This window comes from Asterias rubens, chromosome 21 (genome assembly GCF_902459465.1).
Source record: "Asterias rubens chromosome 21, eAstRub1.3, whole genome shotgun sequence".
Lineage (NCBI taxonomy): Eukaryota > Metazoa > Echinodermata > Asteroidea > Forcipulatida > Asteriidae > Asterias > Asterias rubens.
This window is the reverse complement of record NC_047082.1, coordinates 4,591,517-4,612,884: the sequence shown is the minus strand read 5'-3', so window position 1 is coordinate 4,612,884 and position 21,368 is coordinate 4,591,517. Positions and strand designations below refer to the sequence as shown.

The following is a 21,368-nucleotide window of genomic DNA, read 5'->3' as shown; positions in this document are numbered from 1 at the left end:
TTATACTATCAACCTCTCCCCAATACTCGTTTAATACCAAGTGAGGTTTTATGCTGATAATTATTTTGAGTAATTACCAATAGTGTCCACTGCCTTTTAAAAATTACTAAAATGTGTCCAGTGCCTAACCCTTGAAGTGTCATTTGAAACCATGTCAGAGGCTGTTCATGATCATGTTACATGTGTAATAACATGAAGGTGACACTCTTCTCATAACCAGCCAGAGGACATTGGCTGGTAATTGTTTACGCTACTAGTCTCCCTAAGCGTGATCATAATTCATTCCTCCAACACACAAGGTCAAAGATCAAGTCGTAAAATGCAACATACAAGAGCGACACAGGGCGCACTTTCATAAAGCTGTTTACAGCAAATACTGCTGAGCAAGTTTCTTTGCTACGCGAAAAATGGGTGGGTCACAAGTCACAATAGTGTAAACTAAAATATATGTTTTTTTTTATTGATAACCAGTTTCTGCTAAGCGATATTTGTCTGTGCTTAGAACTCTTCTGTGCTAACGGGCTTTATGAAATTGGGCCAAGTGTTGAAGAGCCTTCTTCTCAATCGTTTACATGAACATTTTGTTGTAAAGTGCCCTATCTAAAAGACACACTCCTGGCTCCGTGTCTCCGTTTATTGATGAGTGTTTTTTTTTTCCCACGGTGATGAGCGCTTTGACCTGCATTATTTTCTTTTTGAAGCAATTCATATAATATCCATGGATTGCAGCTCTACTAGAAGAGCAATATAATCTACGGTAATTTATCACAAGAGGGCGGTATTTCGGACGACAATCAGCTGAAGGCAGGGAAAGGGATGGTGTCAGTATTAACACATACCGCCAAATATAAAACAATGTAAACAAAAACATGAATTTCAAAAAACCCTTCACGACACGAATTTACAAAAAGAAATTTAGGGGAAATAAGTAAAGAATATAATATTGTCTTAGCTATAACGACAATAATAATACTGGATGGTGCACAACACTTCGGCCAGTAGGCCTATACTTTTTAAATGTCACTTGTTGACACCGTCGCTCGATGATTTGTAGCCTAATATGTCCTTGTGCAATTAGTTTACTTGCAAAACCGTTAAGCTTACTTGCAAAACAATTTAGTGTACTTGCAAAACCATAGTGTACTTGCTAAACCATTTTAGTTTACTTGGTAACAATTTAGTTTACTTGCAAAACCATTTAAGTGACTTTCAAAACCATTTAGTTGACTTGCAAAACCATTTAGTTCACTTGGTAACCATTTAGTTTACTTGCAAAACCATTTAGTTCACTTGGTAACCATTTAGTTTACTTGCAAAACCATTTAGTTTACTTGTAAAACCATTTAGTTTACTTGCAAACCATTTAGTGTACTTGCGAAACCATGGTTTACCTGCAAAACTATTCAGTTAACTTTCAAAACCATTTAGTTCACTTGGTAACCATTTAGTTGACTTGCAAAATCATTTAGTTCACTTGGTAACCATTTAGTTTACTTGCAAAACCATTTAGATTACTTGCAAAACCATTTAGTTTACTTGCAAAACCATTTAGTTTACCTGCAAACCATTTAGTGTACTTGCGAAACCATGGTTTACTTGCAAAATCATAAAGTTAACTTTCAAAACCATTTATTAAGTGACTTTCAAAACCATTTAGTTTACTTGCAAAACCATGCAGTTGACTTGCAAAACCAACCATTTAGTTTAGTTTACTTGCAAAAAAAACCTAGATTTTCTCAGCGGTCTTTACTTCTATTCTACTTTTCTTACGATTCTACGAAACTGCCATTCAAACGGTGTTAACTCCTAATCCCCATACCAAATCGCCACCGGTGGTGGCTGATGGAAAAGACTACATCAACGATCTAAAGTGACGGTTACCCCTAACAACACGTCACAACATATAAATAGATTGACGAGGGATATCCTATATTCACTCAATTTAGTGTGATATGAATATGCATTAGTACAGCCCTCCACCTACCTACGCACTAGAGGCGCGAAGCCAGGTTATGAATATTCATATTATCATACAACTATGTGAATATAGCACAGCTTGACACTACTGTATGATTTCTTCACATGACGGATGTATTGGTTTGTGCGTCTATCTCCCCCGTTGTTGTGTGTACACACACAGGCAGTACGCATGATACCGCTAGATCGATCGTAAACAAAGTTCCTCATTTTCATTTCTGCTGAAATCTAGTTGCTGTTGCAAACTTCTTACCGACCAAACTGAGTGTATAACCCTTACTCTGGAAGCAGCATTTGGATGACATACACCTAAGGAAGTCAAGGGAGATAGTTTGTTGTATTTGTGGATTGTTGTACTGACTTTTGTCGCCGATTTGTATTTAAAGATGGGGTCTTGTTCAAGCACAACGAGCACACAGACGAAACAGCAAAGTCCGAACGGGAGCCCAAACCACGAGGCACCTCAGCAGAAAACGGTATCACCAGAGCCGCAAATTGTGCCACAGAAACAAGCAATGGAAGGGAGTGGTGATGCTACTTTACCACCGCCACAAACAGACAATAAACACATAGAAAACCACACAGGTAGGTTACGAAACAAGACAGGCTTCCCACTCAATTCCTATGTTTTCTACCCTGTACTGTAGTGTTTTCGTGGACACTATTATTTACTCAAAATAATTATCAGCATAAAACCTTACTTGGTAACGAGTAATGGGGAGAGGTTGATAGTATAAAACATTGTGAGAAACGGCTCCCTCTGAAGTGATGTAGTTTTTGAGAAAGAAGCAATTTTCCACGAATTTGATTTCGAGACCTCAAGTTTAGAATTTGAGGTCTCGAAGCATCTGAAAGCACACAACTTCGTGTGACAAGGGTGTTTTAGTCTTTCATAGTTATCTCGTAACTTAGACGACCAATCGAGCTCAAATTTTCACAGGTGTGTTATTTTATGCATATGTTGAGATACACCAAGTGAGAAGACTGGTCTTTGACAATTACCAATAGTGTCCACTGTCTTTAACTCGGTAGGCGTGCAAAGAGTTTATAGTAAGATCAAAGCATGAACACTTTACGAAGGCGGTGTTCTGCATTGTGTTTGTGGATGTTGCCAGGCCTAATGGAGCATGCACTAATTATTAATGAATAGTTTATAAATCACGATCGTTGAGCTTATTGATATTAAGTAACTGTACATTTTCTATGCTTAATTAAAACTCGGGAAAAGGAAATTAAATGGAACAATTCACCTGTTTTCGGCATTAATGTGATTCTAGTCTGTGAGTGTTAAAAAAAGTGAAATTATATTTGGAACAGTTTCGGTATCCTGCCACCACTTTTCAATTCATTATGAAATAAAATGGTATCTTATTTACCTAAATGAGATAATCATTTTTGTAAAAATTAGTGTTGAAAGTGGTGCCAGGATATGGAAAGTTTTTCGTATAATTAGCTGTTGCAAACTGCTAATAGCTATGTTCAAATCTTCCCTCAAGACTCACCTAATGAGGACTTCATAACTCTTCCCGTTTATTGTGTCTCTGCGCCATGAGCATCTTTAGATGGATACCTGCGCATTATAAATGCCCATTATTATTATTACTATTAATAACCCTGAATTGTTTTTAGCAATAGGGTCTAGTGCCTTTAATGGCCTGACGAGTCTACCCTACAGAGTCTTTCTCGAAGTATAGGCTAAATGACACAACAAACAAGTAATGTGTCTAGGTGTCACTTTCACGTTGTTTATTCTTAACTTTTGAGTAGGTATACTCTAGTATACTATCAAATTTAAAGGAGTTTAAAATACAAAAAATAGTTAATGTAGGGCCACTGATTTTCCGCGATCGCGGAAAACGGACGGAATTCGCGGAATCCGCCCTTTGAAACGGAAAACGGGATTTCAGAAAATTTGATTTTTTTTTTTTTTTTTTTTTTCTTGACGCCAAAACTATTGAAATTGCATTCTTTATTAAGATTCTTTTTGTTAAACTAAAAAGGCATCAGAAATCAGACCATTAAAAAGTACGAGATCGTAACCGTGGATCATTCTGTTCTACTTCACACCATCCTCAATGTTTACATACATGATGTACACACGTTGTTAACATGGTTAAGCGAAGGGCATTATTCGCGGCACGTTTTAAACATTTTTTGTTCACCCAAATTGCATTTTCTCCCTCTCTTTTACCAACAATAATACACAAACTAGCTTACCTATGATCTATAAGAACACATACAATGTTTTTTCATCTCGGAAAGGTCTAAAATAAAACCGTAAACTGTCAACATTCTGTCGCCAAAGCGAAAACAAAATGGCTGACATTTTGTTTGTGGATGGAGAATGGTCACGTCCATAGACTTGCTCCCAAGTCTTTGATCATGCTGAAACAGCGCCCTCTTGTGGATACACTCCTGACATTAGACTACAATGTGGCTGATGCAGAGAATCAACTGCAGTTTTAGACTTGGAATCAAGTCTATCACATCATGTGCATTGATACTGCAGTCACAGTGCAACCTTTTTAGAACAGCAGTATACAAAATAATCCACAATTATAAAAAAAAGTATTTTTTTGAAATTTGTCAGTTCAAATGAACATTTTACGAAGTCAACAGTGCAACTTATCTCAAATTGATTTTTATAAGTATGTCCCTGGGTATTAAACAACCTTTTATCTAATTAAAAAAACATGAAACGGAATTTTTTGTGCCTGAAACGGAATTCATGTTTTTGCCAAACGGAATTTGCACTTTTCTGAAACGGAAAATCAGTGGCCCTATTAATGGCCTGACGTTTCGACCCTAGCAGAGTCTTTCTCGAAGGCTAAATGACATCACAACAAACATGAACAGGTAACTAAGTGAAACACAAGCAGTGAAGTGGGAATACATGAATGGGGTTAGAAAGCATACAGAAAAAAGCAAGGGGCAATGGATTCTCGCATATTTTAGGAGTTTAAAATACACTAGAGAGTTTATACACTAGAACTTTAGGCGCTTATATACAAATCCCTGGAACTTTAAGCATTTATACACTGGAACTTTAGGTGTTTATGCACTGGAACTTTAGGTGTTTATACACTGGAACTTTAGGCGTTTATAAACTGGAACTTTAGCCGCTTATACATTAGAACTCATTAGGCGCCTATACACTAGAACTTTAGGTGCTTCTAAATACAAGTCCCTGGAAATTTAAGCATTTATACACTGGAAATTTAGGTGTTTATGCACTGGAACTTTAGGCGTTTATACACTAGAACTCATTAGGCGCCTATACACTAGAACTTTAGCCGCTTATACAAGTCCCTGGAAATTTAAGCATTTATACACTGGAAATTTAGGAGTTTATGCCTGGAACTTTAGCCGTTTATACACTAGAACTCATTAGGCGCTTAGATCTGTACTCTGGAACTTAAGGCCTTTATACACTTGAGCTTTAGAGTTAATACAATGGAATTTTAGAAGTTTATAATAGTGGAACTTCAGAAGGTTAGGCCTATACACTGGAACGTTAGGAGTCTGTACAATGGAACTTTAGGCGTTTGTACACTGGAACTTTAGGAACTTATGCCTATACACTGGAACTTTAGGAGTCTATACATTGGAACTTTAGGAGTCTATACACTGGAACTTTAGGCATTTATACACTGGAACTTTATGAGCTTAAGGAACTTAGGCCTATACACTGGAACTTTAGGAGTCTATACACTGGAACTTTAGGCATTTATACACTGGAACTTTATGAGCTTAAGCCTATAAATACACTGGAACTTTAGGCGTTTGTACACTGGAACTTAGGCCTATACACTGGAATTTTAGGAGTCTATACATTGGAACTTTAGGCATTTATACATTGGAACTTTATGAGCTTAAGGAACTAAGGAACTTAGGCCTATACACTGGAACTTTAGGAGTCTATACACTGGAACTTTATGAGCTTAAGCCTATAAATAATACACTGGAACTGTAGAGTTTTTACAGTGGAACTTTAGTGTTTAATGCATGGAACTTTATGAGTCTATACACTGGAACTTATAAGTTTTGCAGTTTAAAATAATAAACTTTTGTTTTATACTACTTTGGCATTGGCATTTGTTTTAAAGACTGTCATGCGATCTTTGTCTACAAAATTGTATTGATAATTTTGTTGAGATTGGCTGTTGTAACTTCTGCTTAGGTCATTGGTTCAAACCCACCCACGTATTATAATGCCTGTGATTGTTTTTATTAATAGAACTCTAGAAAGTACTGAGTATATACAGTGGAAACAAACATCAGTGTATTTGGAAAACCAAAATTTTTTTTCTTTATCCCAATGCAAATTTAAAATCTATCAGTTTTGTGTAGTTAGTCATTTACTTTGACTTGTTTATCACTGCTATTTTGAGTAATATAGTTCTTGAACCATGTGGTGAAGCAATCAATATCTGAAGTTGAATTTCACTTTTTTGAATCCAAAGATGATTTTCAGGGCCAAGTAGTTTTGATTGGAAATAGAACTGAATCCTGTTTGATACAGGAAGGGTAATTTTAAACCCTTTTTTAGTTCAAATTAAAATTATTTATATATTGTTGGACATTGGGACACTTTTAGCTCAGAAGATGACACAGCATCTTGTTTAATTGAGTTGACATTTATTTTTAAAGGCAGTGCACACTATTGGTAATTACTCAAAATAATTATCATAAAACCTTTCTTGATTACAAGTAATGGGTAGAGGTTGATAGTATACAACATTGTGAGAAACAGCTCCCTCTGAAGTGATGTAGTTTTCGAGAAAGAAGTTTTAGAATTTGAGGTCTCGAAATCAAGCATCTGGAAGCACACAACTTCGTGCGATCATGGTTGCGACAAGAGTGTTTTTTTCTTTCATTAATATCTCGCAACTTCTACGACCGATTGAGCTCAAACAAGTTGTTATTTTATGCATGTTGACATACACCAACTGTGAAGACTAGTCTTTGAAAATTACCAATGGTGTCCAGTGTCTTTAAATGAAAACTCTTTATATCAAAGGCATCGTTTTCTTTCCTGAAATGTCAGAGGAAAACATTTTAAATCCTAAAAAAAAAAAAATATCCCTGTCTAAGCCTATGTAGCACTTCTTATAATAAACATTTATTAATTAACGGTCTAGCAAATTTATAAACCCAACTAAACTCTAAACTGAGGAATAGTACACCATTCTCTTTATTGTGATAGTTATTTTGGTTTATATAACACCCAAGCAGATCCTTGCCATTTGATTGGAGGATTGTCCGTCACGTGATAGCAAATAAAAGTACCATTGCACGCTGAGTCACTCACCGTGCTTTTTCGTTCCATCCAAAAAGTACCATTGCACGCTGGCAGCGTGCAATGGTACTTTTCGGATGGAACGAAAAAGCTGAGTAAAAACATCACTGCGTGCGCGTGTCTTTGGTAACGCAGCAGGTGTTACTGCAAGAAGGCATAGTAAAGTTACTAGCATTCAGCTTCTACAGTTGAAATTGTTTGTTTTGAAAGTTGTATCTTTCAATCAAAATGACAAAGATCTACTTGGATGTTATATAAAACAAATAATGAATGTTTTTCATTCGTGCAATGGTGCGAATATGTTCATTCTTGAAAGCTGGAATGTTCCATTCAACTCGGCTCCGCCTCGTTGAATAGAACATTCCATCTTTCAACTCATGAACATATTTGCACCATTGCACTCATAAACATTCATTATGTGTACAATATCCTTCTCATAACTCATGTAACAAGAGTATAAAGAAAGACTATAGTGTTCATAGCTTTCCAGTAGAATGTACAGTAAATCTCAGAGTTTGGCAGACTCTATGTGTTTAAAAAAAACCAAGGTATTTTTTATTAGCTAGGATTCGGAAACTTGGGAGTCCAGAATTCTTCAAACTCACAATCGAGGCAAGGTATCAAACTCATAAAAGAGATGTGTCCAAAATACCCCACATCCTCAGCCCAAACACTATGATTAGAGTTTAAATCATTGACAATCAATTTCAAACTTGAAACTGTTGATGGATAGTTTCCTTCAATAATTAAAATAGAATCAATCCAAGGAAATTTGAAAAAAAAGGGGGGACAATTTCTTTGTGGTAATCAGATACGGAGGGCAGCCCTGAAACATGGTCACGCTATTTATTTTAGGTCGTGTTCGTTGCAATAAAACATAAAAGCTTACAATCTGGTAATCAATAGCCGTAGATGTCAATATTTGGATTGTGACAATAAAGAGGGAACTTTAGGATCAATTGCTCGTTTCTAATATGATCTTTGGTTACCATAGCTCTATTGATCAAGTTTGATAATCGCTCATGGAGTGTTTTTAGATCGTTCTTCACAGTCAGCAAACAAAATGCGGGGCATGACTTATGTGTTAAGTTAGAGGTTCATCAGCAACTATGAGGTCGTTCAGACAAAGTACTAAAAACGGTTTTTAAGCCGACTTTAGTTAAAAACTTTTGGTTCATTGAACCCAATGGTTTAACTCTGTGTGTCTGAACAGTTCTAAAGTTTGACCGATTTGGGTAACCCGGGTTGGATTTCACAAAGGTTTCTGAAATGGTTCTAAAGTTAGACTGATTTGGGTAACCCGGGTTGGATTTCACAAAGGTTTCTGAAATGGTTCTAAAGTTAGACTGATTTGGGTAACCCGGGTTGGATTTCACAAAGGTTTCTGAAATGGTTCTAAAGTTAGACTGATTTGGGTAACCCGGGTTGGATTTCACAAAGGTTTCTGAAATGGTTCTAAAGTTAGACTGATTTGGGTAACCCGGGTTGGATTTCACAAAGGTTTCTGAAATGGTTCTAAAGTTAGACTGATTTGGGTAACCCGGGTTGGATTTCACAAAGGTTTCTGAAATGGTTCTAAAGTTAGACTGATTTGGGTAACCCGGGTTGGATTTCACAAAGGTTTCTGAAATGGTTCTAAAGTTAGACTGATTTGGGTAACCCGGGTTGGATTTCACAAAGGTTTCTGAAATGGTTCTAAAGTTAGACTGATTTGGGTAACCCGGGTTGGATTTCACAAAGGTTTCTGAAATGGTTCTAAAGTTAGACTGATTTGGGTAACCCGGGTTGGATTTCACAAAGGTTTCTGAAATGGTTCTAAAGTTAGACTGATTTGGGTAACCCTGGTTGGATTTCACAAAGGTTTCTGAAATGTTTCTAAAGTTAGACTGATTTGGGTAACCCGGGTTGGATTTCACAAAGGTTTCTGAAATGGTTCTAAAGTAAGACTGATTTGGGTAACCCGGGTTGGATTTCACAAAGGTTTCTGAAATGGTTCTAAAGTTAGACTGATTTGGGTAACCCGGGTTGGATTTCACAAAGGTTTCTGAAATGGTTCTAAAGTTAGACTGATTTGGGTAACCCGGGTTGGATTTCACAAAGGTTTCTGAAATGGTTCTAAAGTTAGACTGATTTGGGTAACCCGGGTTGGATTTCACAAAGGTTTCTGAAATGGTTCTAAAGTTAGACTGATTTGGGTAACCCGGGTTGGATTTCACAAAGGTTTCTGAAATGGTTCTAAAGTAAGACTGATTTGGGTAACCCGGGTTGGATTTCACAAAGGTTTCTGAAATGGTTCTAAAGTTAGACTGATTTGGGTAACCCGGGTTGGATTTCACAAAGGTTTCTGAAATGGTTCTAAAGTTAGACTGATTTGGGTAACCCGGGTTGGATTTCACAAAGGTTTCTGAAATGGTTCTAAAGTTAGACTGATTTGGGTAACCCTGGTTGGATTTCACAAAGGTTTCTGAAATGTTTCTAAAGTTAGACTGATTTGGGTAACCCGGGTTGGATTTCACAAAGGTTTCTGAAATGGTTCTAAAGTAAGACTGATTTGGGTAACCCGGGTTGGATTTCACAAAGGTTTCTGAAATGGTTCTAAAGTTAGACTGATTTGGGTAACCCGGGTTGGATTTCACAAAGGTTTCTGAAATGGTTCTAAAGTTAGACTGATTTGGGTAACCCTGGTTGGATTTCACAAAGGTTTCTGAAATGTTTCTAAAGTTAGACTGATTTGGGTAACCCGGGTTGGATTTCACAAAGGTTTCTGAAATGGTTCTAAAGTAAGACTGATTTGGGTAACCCGGGTTGGATTTCACAAAGGTTTCTGAAATGGTTCTAAAGTTAGACTGATTTGGGTAACCCGGGTTGGATTTCACAAAGGTTTCTGAAATGGTTCTAAAGTTAGACTGATTTGGGTAACCCGGGTTGGATTTCACAAAGGTTTCTGAAATGGTTCTAAAGTAAGACTGATTTGGGTAACCCGGGTTGGATTTCACAAAGGTTTCTGAAATGGTTCTAAAGTTAGACTGATTTGGGTAACCCGGGTTGGATTTCACAAAGGTTTCTGAAATGGTTCTAAAGTTAGACTGATTTGGGTAACCCGGGTTGGATTTCACAAAGGTTTCTGAAATGGTTCTAAAGTTAGACTGATTTGGGTAACCCGGGTTGGATTTCACAAAGGTTTCTGAAATGGTTCTAAAGTTAGACCAATTTGGGTAACCCGGGTTGGATTTCACAAAGGTGTCTGAAATGGTTCTAAAGTTAGACTGATTTGGGTAACCCGGGTTGGATTTCACAAAGGTTTCTGAAATGGTTCTAAAGTAAGACTGATTTGGGTAACCCGGGTTGGATTTCACAAAGGTTTCTGAAATGGTTCTAAAGTTAGACTGATTTGGGTAACCCGGGTTGGATTTCACAAAGGTGTCTGAAATGGTTCTAAAGTTAGACTGATTTGGGTAACCCGGGTTGGATTTCACAAAGGTTTCTGAAATGGTTCTAAAGTTAGACTGATTTGGGTAACCCGGGTTGGATTTCACAAAGAGCTAGTACCAGTCTTACTCGTCCTACATTAACTTAGGACTAGCCTCAAGTTTTTAAAAACTCTTTGTGAAATCGACCCCTGGAAAAGTTAGACTGTCGAGTTGGGGGGTTCATCTTCTAATACTGTGTGTGGACAGAATAAAAAAGACCACATCCGGTTAAACTCAAAACAGATGACCCATTGACCTCCGTCATTGTTATGTTACACAGGGTTACCAATGAACACGACAAGCACAACACGGGTTTCTGTGGACAAACCGGATGTTAGAGTAATAGGGTCACGTCTGCTTTGACCTCTTAAACCCCAAAGATAAAACGTATTTAGCCTTAACTCAGTGCTGTCTGAACGCAAGGGGAATTTTTTTTTACGACCTTCCACTTAATGGTTGTATGGCATCTGATGAATGGCATCCACGAACACAGATTGTGACAAAATAGGAAGACCGCCCCTGTAGATAGCTCAGTTGGTAGAGCATCTGCACTTTAAACCAAAGGTCTTTGGTTCATATCCAAGTCTCATGTAGTCTTTTATAAATAGAAAGTTCTTTGATAAGAGGAATAACGATGTTACCAATAAGGTATACCAAAATAACTGTTGCACGCTGTGACTGGGGTCCATGGGTTTCGACACTCAAGGGGGAAAATGGCACCTGAGGCGAATGGACTATTGCTGAAATGCAAAATGACTTGGGTGCGAATGCATCATAGGGTGCGTTCGTTTAGCTTTCCTGGGTCGACCTCGGTCTGCCCCCGGTGCGTTCCAATAGCTTTGATGGGGCTCACCCGGGTCAGCCCGTGGGTCAATTTGGGGTGACCTGAGGTGCATGCCGTCACCACGAAAGGGCGAGTGTGATCGTTCAATTAGCTCTTGTCAGGGGCTCACTCGATTGAGCACTGCGGGGTCGACCCAGGGAAGCTTATCAAACGCACCCATTGCTACACACTGTGTACAGAAGCACAGACACCAGATTAACATCCCCACAAGTCACATACAGTCTTCTGTTTTCTTTCCTACGGTGAGGGATGGGTAACCTCATTGGTGTAGTTTTGTTGGACAATTACCATGAGAGAGGATCAATTAGGGTACATAAGTATGTGTACATGGATGACTGGACAGCATAGATTGAATAAACCACTGCCTGGCAACCCATGATAATCCAAACAAGGGTTGGACTGGGGACTTATAGGCCTTCACAAGTTACGGATATTTTTAACTTGCTGTGTTGACTATAGTCTTGGTTCAAGACTCTCCTGGATTTGTCACAACAGGGCGCGCTATCACCCCCAACGCGCTATCAACCACGAACCGCTATCACCCGAGAACCGCTATCACAGGAGAGTCTTGGCACATTCGTTAAATCTCCCCCCCAAAAAAGGGGCGGGCTCTGCGGGAAACCTACGCACGCGCATTATGTTTCCCCCCGATTTTGGGGGGAGATTTAACGAATGTTCCAAGACTCTCCTGTGATAGCGGTTCGTGGTTGATAGCGCGTTGGGGGTGATAGCGTGCTTTCTTGTTACAAATCCAGGAGAGTCCTGAACCAAGACTATGTTGACTAAAACATACAGGCAGACGGATGGTTAGGACACCTGTGAAATTTTGAGAAACACTATAAAAGCAGAAAAGCTGTGTGTGGGTATTTAAAGCCTGATGTGATACACTTTTGGTACAGCAAAAAAATTAAAAGTTCACCGATTTACATATAACTTACAGGGCTTACAGAAGGTAATGGTGAAAGACTTCTCTTGAAATATTGTTCGATGAAATGCTTTATTTTTTGAGAAAACATTTCAACAATATAAATTCTGGTTAGCGAGAATTACGGATTTATTTTGTCATGACACGGCGAAACGTGCGGAAACAAGAGTGGGTTTTCCCGTTATTTTCTCCCGACTCGATGACCCATTGAGCCTAAATTGTCACAGGTTTGTTATTTTATATGTGATACACGAAGTTTGGGACTTGGACAATACTGTTTACCGAAAGTGTATAATGGCTTTAAATACAGTGTACACTATTGGTAATTGTCAAAGACTAGTCTTCACAGTTTGTGTATCTCAACATGCACAAAATAACAAACCTGTGAAAATTTGAGCTCAATTGGTTGTCGAAGTTGCGAGATAATAGTGAGAAAAAACAGTAAACACCCTTGTCTCACGAAGTTGTGTGCTTTCAGATGCTTGATTTCGAGACCTCAAATTCTAAATCTGAGGTCTCGAAATCAAATTCATGAAAAATTACTTCTTTCCCGAAAACTACGTTACATGAGAGGGAGCCGTTTCTCACAATGCTTTTATACTATCATCCTCTCCCCATTACTCGTTACCAATTAAGGTTTTATGTTACTAATATTTTTTTTTGTAATTAAAAATAGTGTCCTCTGCCTTTAAAGGCTTTAAAGGCAGTGGACACTTTTTCTTTGTTGATGGTATAAAACATTGTGAGAAACAGCTCCCTCTGAAGTGACGTAGTTTTTGAGAAAGAAGTAATTTTCCACAAATTTGATTTCGAGACCTCACCATGGTGCGACAAGGGTGTTTTTTCTTTCATTAATATCTCTCAACTTCGTCGACCGATTGAGCTCAAATTTTCACAGGTTTGTTATTTTATTCATATGTTGAGATACACCAACTGTGAATACTAGTTTTTGACAATTACCAATAGTGTCCAGTGTCTTTAAAACTTGTAGTTTCTTAAAAAAAAATTAAATAAATGAATTAAAAACTGAATAAATTATGAATATTAAAATAATAGTTATGATAAACAAAAATAAATCCAGTGCTTCTGATTGATAACAAGACAGGTAGCTTATCATTAGAAGTAATTGGAATACAAAACACTGAAAGGACGAGATGATTGCTTACTTGTATGAAATTGGGCACAGAGAATCTGTAAATAAGTCCTTTGTGTAGTCCTTTGTAAACTCATAGTCATACAACAATGTCATATTGTACATTCTCATACACTGCAGTGTGTGTCAGTAATATGTAGAGAAACATGCTTATTGAGTACACTGGTAGGAGTTCGTAACCTTCTAAATGCAGCCAAATAGGCCCAATATAAGGCCATATCTCTCCCCATAGTAACGAGACAATATTTATGTTTATAAACATAGCAACAAGAGTCAATTCATACCACTTAAGGTACTTGTATTAGGTCTACAGAGTTTTAAACGATAATATTTGCATTTGAAGTAGATAGGGTAGGGGAGATATATTTGCATTTGGTGGCGCTTAGACTTTAGATTATTATCATGTAGTATATTATGTTGACTTTGGTATAAATGTGGATAGGGTGTAATACATCATTAGGTCTTAAAGAGTAAAGCCGTGTTTCCATGGACTTATGTTTTGTTAAAGTACCAGGACTTTTCTGCCCAGGTCAAAATTGCAGTTGAACCTAGTTAACAGGGTCAACTGGTTCAACTGGATAGTGACCAAACTCGTCCATTTTCCATATTAACCAACTGGTTTGGACTAGGTTTAACTGTGTTCAACTAGGTTGAAATTATAAACCAGTTAGTTTCTGTCCATTTTCCATATTAAACCAACTGGTTTTAAATGTGTTTAACTAGTTTACCAACTGGTTTTCAACTAGTTCCAGTTAAACCCAGTTTAACTAGGTTCAACTGGAATTTTGACCTGGGTGTAGAATGACAATTAAATCCAATGGGGGCGCATGGTAAAACCAACAGGCCAAAAGAGGTCGCGTAGGACTTCCGCGAAGCCACGGTAACTTTACAGGGCCACTCAAAAGTCTAATGGGAAGAGCTTCGCGCTGTAAAATACAGCGACTGCGCTGTAAAACGCTTTGCAAACGTCATGGAATATGAGCCCAATTCAGCCCAGGTAGAAGTTAAAAAGCAGGCCGGACAGTTCTTTTCAGAAATGAGAAGTCTCCTTTAAACTGAAAATATACATGTACTCCATGGTAGTAGAATATAACACAAGACAAGTCCAAAAAAATACCATAATGTACCTGTCAAGTAGATACACACGAGGTGTTACCGCAAATCAATTATATCCCAAGAAATATAACATTCGAAAAACTATCAAAGTTGATAAAATAGCATTTTAAGACCTCTTTTGTAAGCTTTGCCCTAATCAAATAAACTTGTATGTACTTGCACTAATACCTGAGAAACATGATTCCCTTTTGTTGTTGTTGTTGTACCCTAGCTGCCAAAACTGGACCAGTTAATTTTATGACATTTTCAAGATATATTCATTGAGGGTAGGTTTTTTTTTTAAACCATGGAGGATAAAGAAGGAAATGAAAATGATGAATACACCCTTCAAACCTTGGTTATTATTTTGTCATTTTGCTGACGTATGTAAGTGACACATATCCTTGATGCAACCCACAGGCACAAATTATTATTCTCATTTTAATTTGCGGACATTTTATTATTTCTCACGACTTAAATGTCAATTCTTCCGTTTCAATGACATTTTACGCACAAATTACACACATGACTCGGAAATGAAAATATTGTTTACAACATGAACGTCCAATACTTTTTTTCGTAAGTGAATTTAAGGGCTTGTTTTTTTCCTTCTCAAAAATAGATTACTTGGGATGTTTGAATAATTAATCATTATAGGCTGACAACTGAAGCTTAAAAAGCCTTCGTAAAATAGGTTTTGCTACTGCATATTTTGTGGAAATAGATTTTCAAAACAGTTATCTACAAGTCTTTTGTTAGCGTGCAAATATCTCTTGTATGCTCTTAATTACATCCCCTGTATACTTTGATTTTCTAAGTATTTTGTAATGCATGCGTTTCTTGAATTTCCTTTTTCCTGCGCCTCGGAAAATCTTTGTCATACAATTTAGATTATAGCGCTTAACAACTTTTAAATGATTATTATTGTTAATTTGGTTTTAACCCTTACACCGATGTGTGTTATGCTCACTATACTAAGTATTAACCCGAGTTCTGTGAACAAAATCACAGACATATTACTCACCAATGACCCACTGCAAGTCTAGAGCAGTGTCTTACCAACTAGACTACCGAGGTTGCCCGGTAGCTAGAGGCATTTTGAATCATATAGTATTTTAGCAGCAGGTACTGCAAAATAATTGTAGCCCACACCTTGAAGTGGCCTTCAGGCCTTTTGTGTCTGGCGACTTGCATAAAAGAATAGAAAGGAAAAAAAACGATTAATAGATGTTGAATTTTCGACTGGGATAAAAAATATTATTTTGTAAAAACTCAAATTAATATTCTTAGTCAACATCTCTTGATTGTGATTGTTGTCATTAATCTAGCTCTGCATTAGTGATTGATACTGTTCTTAAAGTTTTCTTAAAGGAAAGTAGGCTGAAAATTGATGACCTACTGTTGCAAAACTACCTTGCAGCTCTTAGCATGCTAGCCTTTCTTCAAGGTGGTTCGTGCGTTTAAGGCTATTATGTGTGGCCGTGCACACGGCGCTCTTCACATCCCCCCAGGGACTGCCTTGAGAAACAGGCTGATTGTCAACATCACGTTTTGCCGCTTTTAAAATGACATCGCTGCTATATGTAGTTGGATCTGCCAAATTGAAAATAAAAGCAAAATAGCAAGAAACCTGGGCCCAATTTCATGGCTCTGCTTATCGTAAGCACAGAATCGGCGCTTACAGAAGCAGAAAATTCTGTGCTTACGGCAAGCGTATTTCACGGGTTAGCGGCGAATTTTGGCTTCTGCGCGTGCGTACTTCACGTTACTAGACATTCTACGCTTACAAGGCTAGCAAAGACTTTCGGCGCTTGCACGTAATCGTAAGCGCAGAATTTGGCGGTAAGCAGAGCCATGAAAATGGGCCCTGTAGTGTTTGTGATAATAATCCCCAGCTGAAAATGGTCCTAACTCTTTAAAAAAAACTGTAAAACTTCATCTTTTTTTAAGACACTGGACATAGGTTTGGTAATTGTCAAATCACAGTATTCTAACTTGGTGTATCCCAACATATGCACAAATAACAAACCAGTGAAAATTTGTAAAACATCTTTTTTTAAGCCACTGGACATAGGTTTGGTAATTGTCAAATCACAGTATTCTAACTTGGTGTATCCCAACATATGCACAAATAACAAACCAGTGAAAATTTGTAAAACATCTTTTTTTAAGACACTGGACATAGGTTTGGTAATTGTCAAATCACAGTATTCTAACTTGGTGTATCCCAACATATGCACAAATAACAAACCAGTGAAAATTTGAGCTCAATTGGTCGTCAAAACTGCAAGAGAATAATAAAAAACATCCTTGTTGCACAAATGTGTGTGTTTTAGATGCCTAATTAAAAGATGCCAGTATTTTAATATTTTAGTGAGAAATGAGGCCCTAGTGTCCGGGCCTTTAATCATTCTGTTTTCAAACTGCAACATGTGCATCTTCATTTGAAAGTGTATTTTTTTTCTCTTAAAGAAACATCTCCAAAAGAGCCTGAACCCGAGAAAGAGGAGGAGAAGAAAGATGCGGAAAAACCAGCAGAGGACGTTGAACCTGCAGAGACAAGAATGGAAGAACCGGCAGCAGCAGGTATAGTAATGATCTAATCAGATTAATCTAATCAAATCGAAATGGAAATACGTACATCTACTAACTGTGTTATAAAACTTATAACTGAATGCTGTTAAAGACACTTGACACCTTTTGTAATTATTAAAGACCAGTCCTCTCACTTGGTGTATCTCAACATATGTTTAAAATAACAAACCTGTGAAAATGTGAGCCCAATTGATCGTTGAAGTTGCGAGATAATAATGAAAGAAGAAACACCCTTGTCACACAGGGTTGTGTGCTTTCAGATGCTTGATTTCGAGACCTCAAAATCTAATTATGATGAGGTCTTAAAATCAAATTCATGGAAAATGACTTCTTTCTTGAAAACTACGATACTTCAGAGGGAGCCGTTTCTCACAATGTTTTATACCCAAAAGAGCTTCTAACCTAACCACACGAAAAGGCATGCTAACCTACCGGTGGTGCTTACGGTATAAGTTAATGACATAACAATGCAAATCAATGGTTAGCACGCAAGACTAGTATTCTCACATGGTGTGACCCAACATATGCATCAAATAACAAACAACAAATTTTGACTCAATTGGTCTGAAAGTTGAAATAAAACACACCCTTGCAAAATTTGTGTGCTTTAAGATGTCTAAAAAAGAATTCAGGCCTGAAGTCTTTTAATATTTTAGTGAGAGATTACCTCTTTCTTATACACTATGTTACTTCAGAGGGAGCCATTTCTCACAATGTTTTATATTATAACACCCCTTACAAATACTCTGCCTTTTCATTGGTTTAGAGCGCGTCACATGATATGTCTTAGTTTTACTAGACGGCAGCCTTGTGATAGTGCATCGTTTGCTGTGTGATAGTCCAACGACTATCACACAGCGCGCAGTACCCAGACGTCTTTTTTACGCACATCGAACCCAATCAGTTGTGCATATCTGAAACGCGCGTACGAACGTTAAATATAGAGATGATAAATAGTATGTTGGGGTATTATATATCAAATATTGACTGCTTTAACTCGTGCTATGGTTAAAACTACGACTCCCTAAGTGATCTCCGGACCATTCCATTTTCCCTCGGCTGCGCCTGGGGAAAATAGAACGCTCCGGGGATCACCTCGGGAGTCATAGTTTTAACCAACAGCTCTCTATTGCTCGTTATCAAGTAAGTTTTTATGCTAAAAACTATTGTGTTAATAGTATTTACCAATAGTGTCCACTGCCTTTAAATGTTTTTTTTAATGTAAATGTACTGGTTTTCTTTGAAACAGAACCAGCCCCAGCCGAGAAACCTGCAGAGGAAGCCCCTGCACCATCTGATCCAGGTAAATATAAATAACTCAATCACATCATTATATATGCCAATTTATGCAAATGTAGTTGAAGCTGGAAGAGAATATATGTTAATTTATGCAAATGTAGTCGTAGTTGAAAAGAGAGAAGAAAAAAAAACATCAGTGAAGAAGATGAATTTATCTGAGTTGAAAGAGCTTGATAAAAAAAAACAGTTTCATGCAATGATAGAGTGATGTAAAACTAGTATACACAAATTGACTGGCAACGAGGTAACTAGAGTACGTCTATTCTTACGAGGGACTTTGAGTGACCAGAAGAGCCACCTATTTCCCGAGGCCGAAGTCCGAGGGAAATAGGCCCCTCTTCTGGTCACTCACAGGCCCGCGGGGGGATAGAAGTACACTAGTTACCGAGTTATGCCAATCAATATGTGTTTTATAACACAACTCGATCTTAATAACAAATAAGAACAGAAAAGGGAGTTTTGTAGTTGTTGTTCACAGTTAAAGTCAAGAGAGGGCGCTGTTACCGCGGGCACTATTTTCAAAGACTAGTGCCCGCTCTGGTTCTATTCCCGCAAAACACGCGCGCGTGATCACTAGCCTATATTAGTTCATCCCACTTGACCTTGTTTAATTCAGCCAACCAGAATACAGAACAAGCAAGAGGTGTGTTTAAAAACAATTATACACAGAAATACTCTCAGGTACTAATTGAAGCCTTTGAGGAAAGCAAAATACAAGAGCAAACACACGTTACCTATTAGGAGATTCTAGACAATTTTACTTTGTGGTTTTTGTTTTGCATATTAAAGGAACACGTTGCCTTGGATCGGTAGAGTTGGTCTTTGAAAAGCGTGTGTAAACTGTTTTTTTTTATAAAATGCATATGGTTAGAAAGATGATTTAAAAGTAGAATACAATGATACACACAAATTTGCCTCGAAATTGTGCGGTTTTCCTTTTACTTTGCGAACTAACACAATCGGCCATTTATGGGAGTAAAAAATTTGACTCCCATAAATGGCCGACCATGTTAGTTGACGAGGTAAAAGAAAAACCACGCAATTTCGAGTGATACTTTTGTGGATCATTATATTCTACTTTTAAAATATCTTTCTAAACATATGCATTTTATAAAAACGGTTATAACCCATTTCAAAGACCAGCTCGTCAAACCCAAGGCAACATGTTCCTTTAAAACAGAACACCCCTGGTGGCAACAATTTATTGCATAGGTAACACTTGGAAATGGGAACTAATGAGCAAATACATTTATGCCTGGGCAACTAGTGCGACTAGTTCCGTAGGCATGACTTTTGATTGCCTAGTGGAGTCATGACTACTGTTTTTTAACCCCTTGGTTAATCGTGCCAACACGACTACTACAAAAATAGTCGGGGCTACATACTTGATGAACCAATTGTGTTGTTCTCGACTAATAACGACAACAACAATTTACTTCAAAACACAATCGGACATCAGTGACACAATCCTTCACTCCTTTGAGTGTGAATCTTTCTATATTGTGTCTATTTGGAAATAAAAAACAGTAGTGACTTACGTCGAAGTCACAACTATTTGAGACGCGACTAGTCGAGTAGTAAATTTCACTAGTCACCCAGGCCTAATTTGCATCCATTTGTACCTACTTCACTTAGTGCACTTCTTCAAAACATAATTCTTTAGAAATAAGGAAACAGACATCCATGGTCATACTTTCAAACAGGGATGAATTATTCACAGTTTCAGCATGCACTTGCAAAATGGTGACGAAGTTGTCTAGCATGTGGAAAAATTTGCATTATTTCTATAATGGGTCCATTAGCATTGAAAAGAAATGAGATAGCGTTGAGTTCCAGAGGAAGTTCATTTGCTAGGATGCCCAATGATAGTAGCATGAATAATCTTGCAGACAGTTATGTAAAATGGTATCTTGCTCGGTAACCTATACCTACTCGGCTAGATGGTAGGCTGGAATTGACTCAGTGAATTTGACTCTTAACCTTGTACTGTCACAACTGTCTCGGTTTTTTTTATCAGACAATAATAATAATAATAATAATAATAATAATAATAATAATAATAATAATAATAATAATAATAATTTATTGAATTTATAATGCGCTCTCTCCAGGACCAGCCAGTTTGAGGGTGCATAACAACAAATATGCGATAATTATGCCATTTTCACTGTTTTTCTGTGCCATAATTTACAGGCATTACAGGCAAACAAGGTGCATGAACAACAACATGCTATAAAAACTGTAAAAACAATGCCACTTAGGTACAATCAAGCTCTTAAAAAGTACATAATCAAATATAAACCATAAAAACCGATAGATACAAAACTCACTGCGCATCACCAAGTGCTTTGTTGAAAAGGAAAGTTTTAAGTTGAGATTTAAAAAGACATTGTGAGTGAAGTTTTTACGAAAATGTGATGGCAAGTTATTCCATAGATTAAGTGCTGCTGAATGAAAAAAAGCATGGTTTCCTAAAGTAGCCAGCATGTGGAGTATGTGACGAATGCTGATCCAGTATGCTTAAAACAATGCCACAGACTTTTTGTGCCTATGAAATTTCCCTTCCAAAAAAACACGGATGCATTACAGTAATTATTTCTTGGCTTAGTCTCTATGGTAACCACATCCCAAAAGCCCAAAAGTAATTTTGAATAGAGTGTTTTGCCTCCTAACATCTCTCAGAACCAGATGTTGATGGTCAGTTTTTTAAT

At 37.5% G+C, this 21,368-nt stretch overlaps 1 protein-coding gene across 2 annotated transcripts in view; it reads left to right on the top strand.

Moving 5' to 3' along the window:
• Nucleotides 1–2,099: 2,099 nt before the first annotated feature.
• LOC117304407 (predicted GPI-anchored protein 58) overlaps nt 2,100–21,368 on the top strand; it is a 32,033-nt gene continuing 12,764 nt past the window's right edge. For both annotated transcript variants that reach the window (XM_033788841.1, XM_033788840.1), the window contains exons 1-3: nt 2,100–2,562; nt 17,236–17,349; nt 18,608–18,661. In XM_033788841.1, the coding sequence (XP_033644732.1) occupies nt 2,364–2,562; nt 17,236–17,349; nt 18,608–18,661 (367 nt within the window). In that variant the 5' untranslated portion in view covers nt 2,100–2,363. The remainder of the gene's footprint in view (nt 2,563–17,235; nt 17,350–18,607; nt 18,662–21,368) is intronic.